Genomic DNA, 12,500 nt, shown 5'->3' on the forward strand with positions numbered 1-12,500 from the left:
TCTGTGGTTAATCAGGTCTCTGTTCTCTTCTCCACCACAGACCTGTCAGTCATTCAGTGAGGTATAATAATCCCACCACACACATCAGTGACATCACACACACTCATGAGTTATGAAGGATCTGACCGGACTTCTCTGTTCACTAGCACTCTGCAGTACAGCGACGAACTTCCTCCTCCTCTTCCTCCCAAAGTAAGACATTACAGAACACACACACACACACACATGTTTGTTTTTGTGAAATGTGGGGACATTCCATAGGCGTAATGGTTTTTATACCGTACAAACCGTATTTTCTATCCCCTTATACTGCCCCTAAACCTACCCATCACACACACACACACACACACACACACACACACACACTGCCCCTGCCCCTAAACCTACCCATCACAGGAAACTGCACAGTTTACTTTCTGTGAAAAAAAAACTTGTTCTGTGATTTATAAGCATTTTGAAAAGTGAGGACATGGGGAACGTCCTCATATTTCACCCTCTTTTTGTAATACCTGTGTCATTATACACATTTGTGTCCTGATATTTCACAAAAACATGCCCACACACACACACACACACACACACACACACACACACTCAGGCACACTTGTGCAATAATCATGCTGTCTAATAATAGAAAAAGAGAGGTGCTCACTAACACAGATTTGTGAACAATATTTGAGAGAAATTGGCCTTTTGTGTACTTCGTGTATCTAAAAGTGTTGCGTTTATAAACCTTGTTTTGCATGATGAAAATAAATTCATCAAAAAGGCTAAAATTATGTTTTGTTAAGTGAAAACTTTTGAACTTTCCGAACGTTACTTTTGAATGTTCCAAATGTTACTTTTGAACTTTCCGAACTTTACTTTTGAATGTTCCAAATGTAACTTTTGAACTTTCCAATTGTTACTTCTGAATGCTCCAAATGTAACTTTTGAACTTTCCGAACGTTACTTCTGAATGCTCCAAATGTTACTTTTGAACTTTCCGAACGTTACTTTTGAATGTTCCAAATTTTACTTTTGAACTTTCCGAACGTTACTTCTGAATGCTCCAAATATAACTTTTGAACTTTCCGAACGTTACTTTTGAATGCTCCAAATGTAACTTTTGAACTTTCCGATTGTTACTTTTGAATGCTCCAAATGTAACTTTTGAACTTTCCGAACGTTACTTTTGAATGTTCCAAATGTTACTTTTGAACTCTCCTAACGTTACTTCTGAATGCTCCAAATGTAACTTTTGAACTTTCCGAACGTTACTTCTGAATGCTCCAAATGTAACTTTTGAACTTTCCGAACGTTACTTCTGAATGCTCCAAATGTAACTTTTGAACTTTCCGAACATTACTTCTGAATGCTCCAAATGTAACTTTTGAACTTTCCGAACGTTACTTCTGAATGTTCCAAATGTTACTTTTGAACTTTACAATTGTTAATTTTGAATGCTCCAAATGTAACTTTTGAACTTTCCAATTGTTACTTCTGAATGCTCCAAATGTAACTTTTGAACTTTCCGAACGTTACTTCTGAATGCTCCGAATGTTACTTTTGAACTTTCTGAACGTTACTTTTGAATGCTCCAAATTTTACTTTTGAACTTTCCGAACGTTACTTCTGAATGCTCCAAATGTAACTTTTAAACTTTCCGAACGTTACTTCTGAATGCTCCAAATGTAACTTTTGAACTTTCCAATTGTTACTTCTGAATGCTCCAAATGTAACTTTTGAACTTTCCGAACGTTACTTCTGAATGCTCCGAATGTTACTTTTGAACTTTCTGAACGTTACTTTTGAATGCTCCAAATTTTACTTTTGAACTTTCCGAACGTTACTTTTGAATGCTCCAAATGTAACTTTTGAACTTTACAATTGTTAATTTTGAATGCTCCAAATGTAACTTTTGAACTTTCCGAACGTTACTTCTGAATGCTCCAAATGTTACTTTTGAACTTTCCGAACGTTACTTTTGAATGCTCCAAATTTTACTTTTGAACTTTCCGAACGTTACTTCTGAATGCTCCAAATGTTACTTTTGAACTTTCCGAACGTTACTTCTGAATGCTCCAAATGTTACTTTTGAACTTTCCAAACGTTACTTCTGAATGCTCCAAATGTAACTTTTGAACTTTCCAATTGTTACTTCTGAATGCTCCAAATGTAACTTTTGAACTTTCCAATTGTTACTTCTGAATGCTCCAAATGTAACTTTTGAACTTTCCGAACGTTACTTCTGAATGCTCCGAATGTTACTTTTGAACTTTCTGAACGTTACTTTTGAATGCTCCAAATTGTACTTTTGAACTTTCCGAACGTTACTTCTGAATGCTCCAAATGTAACTTTTAAACTTTCCGAACGTTACTTCTGAATGCTCCAAATGTAACTTTTGAACTTTCCAATTGTTACTTCTGAATGCTCCAAATGTAACTTTTGAACTTTCCGAACGTTACTTCTGAATGCTCCGAATGTTACTTTTGAACTTTCTGAACGTTACTTTTGAATGCTCCAAATTTTACTTTTGAACTTTCCGAACGTTACTTTTGAATGCTCCAAATGTAACTTTTGAACTTTACAATTGTTAATTTTGAATGCTCCAAATGTAACTTTTGAACTTTCCGAACGTTACTTCTGAATGCTCCAAATGTTACTTTTGAACTTTCCGAACGTTACTTTTGAATGCTCCAAATTTTACTTTTGAACTTTCCGAACGTTACTTCTGAATGCTCCAAATGTTACTTTTGAACTTTCCGAACGTTACTTCTGAATGCTCCAAATGTTACTTTTGAACTTTCCAAACGTTACTTCTGAATGCTCCAAATGTAACTTTTGAACTTTCTGAACGTTACTTTTGAATGCTCCAAATGTTACTTTTGAATGTTCCAAATGTAACTTTTGAACTTTCCGAACGTTACTTTTGAATGCTCCAAATGTTACTTTTGAACTTTCCGAACGATACTTCTGAATGCTCCAAATGTTACTTTTGAATGTTCCAAATTTAACTTTTTAACTTTCCGATCGTTACTTTTGAATGTTCCAAATTTAACTTTTGAACTTTCCGAATGTTACAGTTGAATGTTCCAAATGTTACTTTTGAACTTTCCGAACGTTACTTCTGAATGCTCCAGATGTTACTTTTGAACTTTCTTTGAACGTTGCGAACGTTACTTTTGAATGTTCGCTGAATGCTCCAAATGTTACTTTTGAATTTTCCGATCGTTACTTTTGAATGCTCCAAATGTTACTTTTGAACTTTCCGAACGTTACTTCTGAATGCTCCAAATGTTACTTTTGAACTTTCCGATCGTTACTTTTGAATGCTCCAAATGTTACTTTTGAATTTTCCGATCGTTACTTTTGAATGTTCCAAATGTTACTTTTGAACTTTCCGAACGTTACTTCTGAATGCTCCAGATGTTTTTTTTTACTTTCTTTGAACGCTACGAATGTTCCTTTTGAATGTTCGCTGAATGTTCCAAATGTTACTTTTGAACTTCCCTAACGTTACTTTTGAATGTTCCAAATGTTACTTTTGAACTTCCCTAACGTTACTTTTGAATGTTCCAAATGTTACTTTGAACGCTACGAATGATACTTTTGAATGTTCGCTGAATGTTCCAAATGTTACTTTTGAATGTTCTTTGAACGTTGCGAATGTTACTTTTGAATGTTCGCTGAATGCTCCAAATGTTACTTTTGAATTTTCTGATTGTTACTTTTGAATGCTCCAAATGTTACTTTGAACTTCCCTAACGTTACTTTTGAATGTTCCAAATGTTACTTTTGAACTTTTCAAGAATACAAGAATATGTATTATATGAATGTATGTTGCTGTGTGTGTGTGCAGCCGAAGCACCGCACGAGTTCAGAGGAGAGTATGACCGCTGAGGAGGACCACAGTAAATCTCTGACCGTCAACGCCCCATCGCCGCTCTTCAGGACGTCCAGCGGGACACAGACTCGGCCACGACCCATCCCGCGCCCACGCTCCGTACGCAGCGTCAACTCAGGTGTGTGTCTCACACATCTCGCACAGTCTAATACAGCCTCCTGATCCACCTGCGTAACATCAGTGTGTGTGTGTGTGTGTGTGTAGATCCCAGAGGTGGACAGTAACGAAGTACATTTACTTGAGTACTGTACTTAAGTACACTTTTTGAGTATCTGTACTTTACTGAAGTATTATTTTTTAGGGAAACTTTTACTTTAACTTCACTACATTTGAAAGACAAATATCGTACTTTTTACTCCACTACATTTCTATCAAGGTCCTCGAAGTCAAAAGTTGTTTCTGTAGCAGCTTTGCAAGTCAGTGGATGATTTTTTTTCTTCTTTAAAAGTGTTTTTTTTTTTTTTTTGCTAAATGTAAATGTCTGGGAGAAAGAGAAGCATAGACATATGGATGAATCTGAAAAAGCATGATGAAAGAGCTCAGTTCAGTCTATTTTTTTGTGCCTCTCAGATGCCAGAGTATGAGTACTGAATAGAGCTTTCTTTTGTGTTTTTTTCGCACTTAAACAGACCAATACACACAAAATGTCACAATTTTCATTTTGGGAAGTATTCACGTAAACAAAGTTGATTATGTCTTAAGTGAACGTAAACAGTTGGGGGAATATCGGATGTGTATCAGTGTGTAGGATTTGTGCATTCTGCCTTAAAGTGACAGCAGCTTTGTAAAAAGCTTTGTAACTTTTAAGTATTTAAATTAGTTCAAGGTTGTTGTATCCTAGCATGTCGGATGGAGCAGCACAGACTGGCTTAAACCACCATGGCATATCGTGCATTTATACAACAATGCAATAATAATAAAATAATGCATTGACATAAAAAAGGAAATTTACTTTTGATACTTAAGTACTTTTAAAAGCAAGTACTTCTGTACTTTTACTTAAGTAAAAATAGTTTTTAACAACTTTCACTTGTAACAGAGTAATATTTGACTAGTAGTACTTTTACTTTCACTCAAGTAATGGAGTTGTGTACTTTGTCCACCTCTGGTAGATCCCTCTGCATTCTCCAGTTTCCACACGGATCCGCATGCGGAGCTGCTGCCGCCTGAACTGCCGCCTAAGAAGGACAGAAGACGCAGACAAGCTCCACAGGTGCGTCTCATGAGTCAGGGTTAACCCAATCGAGTCGATTCAATTCCATTTTCCTTTGAAGTCCAGTTTATGTTCCCATTACGTTATGAAAACGTTATTAATGAATGTTCTCGGAACTTTCAAAATGTCCGGTTTTTTGATTGTTTTACAAACTTTACGCAAACATTAAGGGAATATTCCATTCTTGAAATTACTTTTGCTGTTGAATAATGAATTTTGTTAATGTCGTTGTTATTGCTTCAGCCTAGTCTAGTACTCAAGTAGTTTTTTTCCTCCTTGTTTCTGAAGTAAAATGAGCTAGAATTATGACATCCGTATGTTTTCTGAACATTCCAAATTTTACTTTTGAATTTTCCGAACGTCACTTGTGAATGTTCTCTGAATGTTCCAAATGTTACTTTTGAACTTTCCGAACGTTACTTTTGAATGTTCTCTGAATGTTCCAAATGTTACTTTTGAACTTTCAGAACGTTACTTTTGAATGTTCGCTGAATGTTCCAAATGTTACTTTTGAACTTTCCGAACGTTACTTTTGAATGTTCTCTGAATGTTCCAAATGTTACCTTTGAATGTTCCAAATGTTACTTTTGAATTTTCTGAACGATGCTTTTAAATGTTCTCTGAATGTTCCAAATGTTACTTTTGAACGTTCCAAATGTTACTTTTGAACTTTCCGAACGTTACTTTTGAATGTTCTCTGAATGTTCCAAATGTTACTTTTGAATTTTCTGAACATTACTTTTGAATGTTCTCAGGATGTTCCAAATGTTACTTTTGAACGTTCCAAATGTTACTTTTGAATTTTCTGAACGTTACTTTTGAATGTTCTCTGAATGTTCCAAATATTACTTTTGAATTTTCCGAACGTTACTTTTGAATGTTCGCTGAATGTTTCAAATGTTACTTTTGAACGTTCCAAATGTTACTTTTGAATGTTCGCTGAACATTCTATGAATCCTACAAATGTTCATTTGAACGCTACGAAGTTGTTAAAAATGTTAGATGAACGCCCAACTAAAACATTCCATGAACAATGTATAGATAATGTTTTTGTGCTAACATTTTGAGAACATTATTAAAGACCAGGGGCCTCATTTATAAACGTTGAGTATGCACAAAAGAAGGCGTACGCCGCTCTCTACGCAATAATTGGTATTTATAAAAGGCAAACTTGACAGGAAAATGTGCGGTCCTTCACACAAGCTCTGACCCAGGCGGACACACAAAAACGGGTGAAATGAGAAATGGCGACACCGTCGGCTGATGGAAGAAACACGTGAAAGTGTGTGAAACTCTACATCGTTGAGTAAAAGAAATGGCAATACTGCCTCTCATAAATAACATGAAGACTTCACAAAGCAAGTCTTACAATTAACAGCCTACACGAACACCCGTTTGATCGATCTGCAGTGTAAAACAAACAAAATCAAACTGCAAATTAACACATATTTGTGAAATATGTTCTGCAATAATATTGGCATGTTATGCAATTCATCCTCATAAATAATATGGTAAACAGAACGAAATAATGTACAAAACTGATATTCTTGTCAATGTGTCCGCCTGGCGGAGCAGATATAGATGCAATTAAGATAGATAGATAGATAGATAGATAGATAGATAGATAGATAGATAGATAGATAGATAGATAGATAGATAGATAGATAGATAGATAGATAGATAGATAGATAGATAGATAGATAGATAGATAGATAGATAGATAGATAGATAGATAGATAGATAGATGGATAGATGTATTAATTGTCCACTGGGGAAAGTTGTTTTCATTGTAAAAATGTCTTCATCAGCTACGGAATCATGGTATTCATGCATATGCCTTTAGTTTGTTTTATTTTTGATAAAATAACGTATGATGTCTCAACCATTCAGAAAACTGCAAGACATTACATTTGCACTGAACTATTTCCCATTTCCACGTAGATTATAACCGACATCTGTAGCTTGTCAGATGCAATTAAATGGATGGAAATAAAATGTGTAATGACGCACAATGGCTGATCTTGCGCTCTTAGAAGATGTGGCGAATGGAAGGATTTGATGGAGCGCTAGACGCTTTTTTGCCTCAACTTTGATGTCCGACCATTTCTTTTGTATTTCGGCCATGGTCCGAGGTTGTGAGGCTACAGCATTTACGGCGTCTGCAACCTTTTGCCAACTCAAGTGCCTTTTTGGCATTAGTAATGCCCACACTGTGCCCTCCAAAACAACACTTTTCTCCTCTTTTCCACCTCGCCAACGATAACTTCTACTTCACATTGAGTGAAGTTACGTTTTTTTTATTTCCTCTCTGTGTTTGCCATGATTTCGCAAACGATGAATATTAACTTGTGGGCGTTTCACAGACTATTTATGATCAACTATGGGCGTGACATGAAGCCGCAAAAGCTGCGCTACATTTAGAATTGATTATGATTTATTAAGAGAAAACTGCGTAGGATGTGCGTGCGCACGGTTTTATAAATCCGAATATTTCTGTGCGTACGCACGTCCTATGTTTCATCCGTACGCCACTTCTGACGCAAATCCTACGCAAAGTTTTATAAATGAGGCCCCAGATAATTTTGAACAAACGTTCTATTAATGTTACTGGAAGAACGTTTGTTCATATCTTTGAGAGAACTTTCTGAAAATGCTCCCGGTTAGCTGGGAACATATAGCTATAACCCAGCAAACGTCTCCCAGCAATGAGACGCATGTTTCTGCGCGAGTTTGTTGTATAAGTTTTGTGTGAGGCCTAGTGTTTTCAAATCTGTTGGTGTGATTCAGGACAGCAAGAACATCTTCTTTTTCCTGTGTAAGTTCTACGTTTGATCAGTTGTCTTGATCTTCTGCTCTGCACACATGCAAGAAGTCTCGGTTTCATGCTCTGAACTCTTACAGGAAGTGGTTTTAGACATGTGACTGCTGTCATGCTGCTTTGACTCTGTGTTTCTCGCTCTTGTTCAGGATCCAGTCGAGTGTGTCAGTCCAGTGGTCAAGAAACCGCCGGTACGTGTCTGACCTCACTGTCAATCGGCATGTTCTCCGGGAATAAGGTCAAGTTGTACCGGGGCAAAATTGCATTGTTGAGAGAAAAAATATTATCATTACATTCAGGAAAAATTGTCAAATATTTCTGAATGTTGTAATAATTAAATGATCAATTATTTAAATGTTTAAATTACAAATAGTTTAACATTTTAAATTAATTAAATTGCATTGTTGAGAGACAAAATATTATGAATATATTCAGAATTATAGTGTAATATGTAAGTTGAAATTGACATAAAAAGTCATAATTATGACATGAAAATGCGAAATTATGATTTAAGAAGTTGTAAAATTTAGAATTAAAAAGTATAATATATAATTATGATATTAAAAAAATTTATTTGTCATAAAATGTAAATGTATAAAATAAAAATAATGACATAAAAAGGTGAAATTATGACTTTCTAAGTTTAAATTTCAACAAAAAACGTTATGACTTACTAAGTAAAAAAGAAATTGACTTAAAAATGGCTAATTATGAAATAAAAAGGTGAAATTATGACAAAAAGTAAAACAAATTTAGACTTAAGTCCTAATCATGATATTAAAAAGTTGAATTTGTCACAAAAGTCATAATTAATTATAAAAAGGTGAAATTATGACTTGCTAAGTTGAAATTTCGACAAAAAAACGTTTTGTCTTAAAAAGTTATAATCATGATATTGAAGTCGATATTGACATAAGTTGAAATTGACATAAAAAGATAATGAAGTAAAAAGTTGAAAGTATGACTTAAAAATTTTGTCTTAAGACCTTAAAATTTAGACCTAATTATGATATTAAAAATCAACTTTCAACAATTTACGTGAAAAAGTAATATGATTTAGACATGTCCTAATTATGACTTACTACATACAAATTTTCACTCAAAAAGTCATAATTATAACATGAAAAGGTGAAATTATGACTTACTAATATTTCTGAATGTTATAATAAATGAAATGTTTAAATTACAAATAATTGATAATTTGTATTAAGAGACGAAATATTCTTTTTACATTTAGAAATATTGTCAAATATTTCAGTATATTATAAAAATCAAATGATTTCTTAATTCAATGTTTAAATCATATATAATTTAAAAGTTTAAATTTAAAATGTGTGTGTTGATGACGAGCATCTCTCTCTCTCTCTCTCTGATAGATCATCTTCAGGAAGGTCTTTCATGGCTGTCCTCTGAAGCTCAACTGCTCGACCTCATGGGAACATCCCGTCACTAAAGGTAGGCGTCCGCCCGCCGTTGGGGTGTTTTCAGAGCCGAAATCCTTCATTAACGCTCCTGCTCTTTCCTTTAGATCAGCACCTGATCTTTGGGGCCGATGAGGGCATCTTCACACTAAACCTCAATGGCTCTGAGACGACCATGGAGCTGGTGAGGGATCCGAGAACATCCCATCATTCCTAATGACACGTACGGCTGGCTTCTGCTCGTTTTCATCCATCTCTTCTCTCCCTCTCTCTCTCTCAGCTGTTTCCAGGCAAGTGCGTGTGGCTTTACACCATCGGGAACGTCCTAATGTCCGTCTCAGGTGAGGAACAATCAGTCGTATGATGATGGGAATCATGGGAACCTGAATGTCAAGCATCTTTATTTATATAACACTTTTTACAAAACGCATGGAAGCCCGTTTCTGCCACTTAAGAAAAATAATATCATGCATTTTGTAAATGACAAATCACAAAAAGTCTAAATTATTCCGTAAAAAAGTTTAAATTATGACTTAACCTTTAGACTTAAGCCTTAGCTATGATATTAAAAAGTTTAAATTGACATAAAAAGTTATAATTATTACGTAAAAAAGTTTAAATTATGACTTAACATTTAGACTTAAGCCTTAGCTATGATATTAAAAAGTTGAAATTGACATAAAAAGTTATAATTATTACATAAAAAAGTTTAAATTATGACTTAAGTCATAATTATGACATAAAAAGGTGAAATTATGACTAAGTTGAAATATTGAATTAAAAACGTTTTGACTTAAAAAGGTCCTAATCGTGACATTAAAGTCGATTTTGACGTCGCAATTGACATAAAAAGTCATAATTATTACATTAAAAAAGTTGAAGTTATGACTTAACATTTAGACTTAAGTCCTAATTATGATATTAAAAAGTTGAAATTGACATATTAAGTCATAATTATGGCATAAAAAGGTGAAATTATGACTTGCTAAGTTGAAATTTTGACTTTAAAGCGTTTTGACTTTAAAAGGTCCTAATCATGACATTAAAGTCGATTTTAACATATGTCGCAATTGACATAAAAAGTCATAATTGAAATTATGACTTACTAAGTTGAAATTTCAACTAAAAACATTTTGACTTAAAAAGTCCTAATCGTTATATTAAAGTCAATATTGACATAAGTTGAAATTTACATAAAAAGAAAATGAAATAAAAAGTTGAAATTATCATACTAAATCATAAAATTTAGACTTAAGTTTTAATTATGATATTAAAAAGTTGAAATTTACATACTAAGTCATAATTATGACATAAAACTAAGTTGAAATTTTGACTTAAAAAGATTGATATTGAAGTTGATATTGACATAAGTTGAAATTGACATAAGTCATAATTATTAAATAAAAGTTTGAAATTATGACTTAAAAAGTCCAAATTATATTAAAAAGTTGAATTTGTAATAAAAATTCATTTTGAATTTTAATTTAAAAAGTCGTATTTATGGAGTAAAAATGTGAAATTACGATGTTTAAGTCGAAAAACTCCCAATTATGATATTAAAAAGTTGAAATTGACAAAAAGTCAAAATTCTGACTGAAAAAAAGTCTAAATTATGACATGCTAAATCAAAATTATGAGATGAAAAGTCAAAATTTTGACAAAGTCCCAATTATGATATTAAAGTTGATTGATATAAGTTGATATTCAGGCTTAAAAAGTCATAGTTATGACAGAAAAATTTGGAATTGTGACATAAAAAGTCTTATTTAAGATATAAAAAAGTTGAAATTGACTTTAATTGAAATTGAATTATGACTTTCTACATCTGAATTTAAATTTTTGAGCAAAAATGTGAAATTATGTTTAAGTCGGAAAAAACAATTTGCACATTTGTATCTCATAATTAGGACTTAGTATGTCTTAATTTGGTGTTTTAATGTCAGAGTTATGATGGGCTGTGCTCTGATTGGTGTGTGTAACAGGGAAGTCGTCGCAGCTGCATTCGCATGCGCTGAAGGAGCTGTACGATCAGACGCGCAGAGAGCATCGCATCGTTGCCTTGCCAACACACAGACTGTTGCCACGGTAACCGAATCCTTTTCTTACATCATATGCATTTACATTATTAAAGTGCCCCTATTATGTGCTTTTTCAGATATTCTAGAATATAAGATATAACATCATGTAAAAGGTATGAAAGATGCAGACACATTCACAACAGACTGAGCCATCTGACCAATCAGAGCAGAGCAGCTCTCAGAGAGGCGGGGTTTAGAGAGACTGAATCATTTAATGAAGCGTTTCAGACGCTGAGAGAGAAGAGAGTGAGATTAGAGCCGTGGGAGAACCCAAAGCAAAATTAGGAACCTTTATATAGAATAATAATAATCACACTCACTCACACACACACGCAAACACACACACACACACTCACACTCACACTTACACTCACAAACACAAACACACTCACACACACACACACTCACACACACTCTCACACTCACACACACACACACACACACACACACACACACACACACACACACACACACACACACACACACACACACACACACACACACACACACACACACACACACACTCACACTCACACTCACAAACACACACACACACACACACTCACACACACTCAAACACACTCTCACACACACACACACTCACACACACACACACACTCACACACACTCAAACACACTCTCACACACACACACACACACTCACACACACACACACACACACACACTCACACACACACTCAAACACACTCTCACACACACACACACACACACACTCACAGACACACACACACATTGACATGTGAACCTGTTGTGGGAGAAACCCAAAGCAAAATTAGGAACCTTTAATATAGAATAATAGGGCCACTTTAACCAGCACAACACACACTTACTGCAGCAACAGATGTGTGTTCGATTCCAACCACACGCGCATGAAACCACACACACACACACACAGAGCGTCCATTACTCTTAACAGAACTTTGTTGTGACTTAGTGACCCAAATAAAGGAAAGGCACAGACGCACAAACACACACACACACAACCACACACTCTAATCTCGCTGCGTTCTCTCACAACAGGAAGTTTGCAATCAGCACGAAGATCCCAGACACGAAGGGATG

The 12,500-nt window shown here is 34.7% G+C and overlaps 1 protein-coding gene across 1 annotated transcript in view; it reads left to right on the forward strand.

Moving 5' to 3' along the window:
• map4k1 (mitogen-activated protein kinase kinase kinase kinase 1) overlaps nt 1-12,500 on the forward strand; it is a 55,301-nt gene that overhangs the window by 29,675 nt on the left and 13,126 nt on the right. Inside the window, exons 17-26 of the mRNA XM_079824600.1 lie at nt 41-61; nt 147-192; nt 3,843-4,005; nt 5,000-5,100; nt 8,068-8,109; nt 9,295-9,373; nt 9,447-9,523; nt 9,620-9,680; nt 11,322-11,424; nt 12,459-12,500. The exon at nt 12,459-12,500 is cut by the window's right edge and continues 17 nt beyond it. Coding sequence (XP_079680726.1) covers nt 41-61; nt 147-192; nt 3,843-4,005; nt 5,000-5,100; nt 8,068-8,109; nt 9,295-9,373; nt 9,447-9,523; nt 9,620-9,680; nt 11,322-11,424; nt 12,459-12,500 — 735 coding nt within the window. The remainder of the gene's footprint in view (nt 1-40; nt 62-146; nt 193-3,842; nt 4,006-4,999; nt 5,101-8,067; nt 8,110-9,294; nt 9,374-9,446; nt 9,524-9,619; nt 9,681-11,321; nt 11,425-12,458) is intronic.

The sequence above is a fragment of the Gobio gobio genome, assembly GCF_949357685.1.
Source record: "Gobio gobio genome assembly, chromosome: 8".
NCBI lineage: Eukaryota > Metazoa > Chordata > Actinopteri > Cypriniformes > Gobionidae > Gobio > Gobio gobio.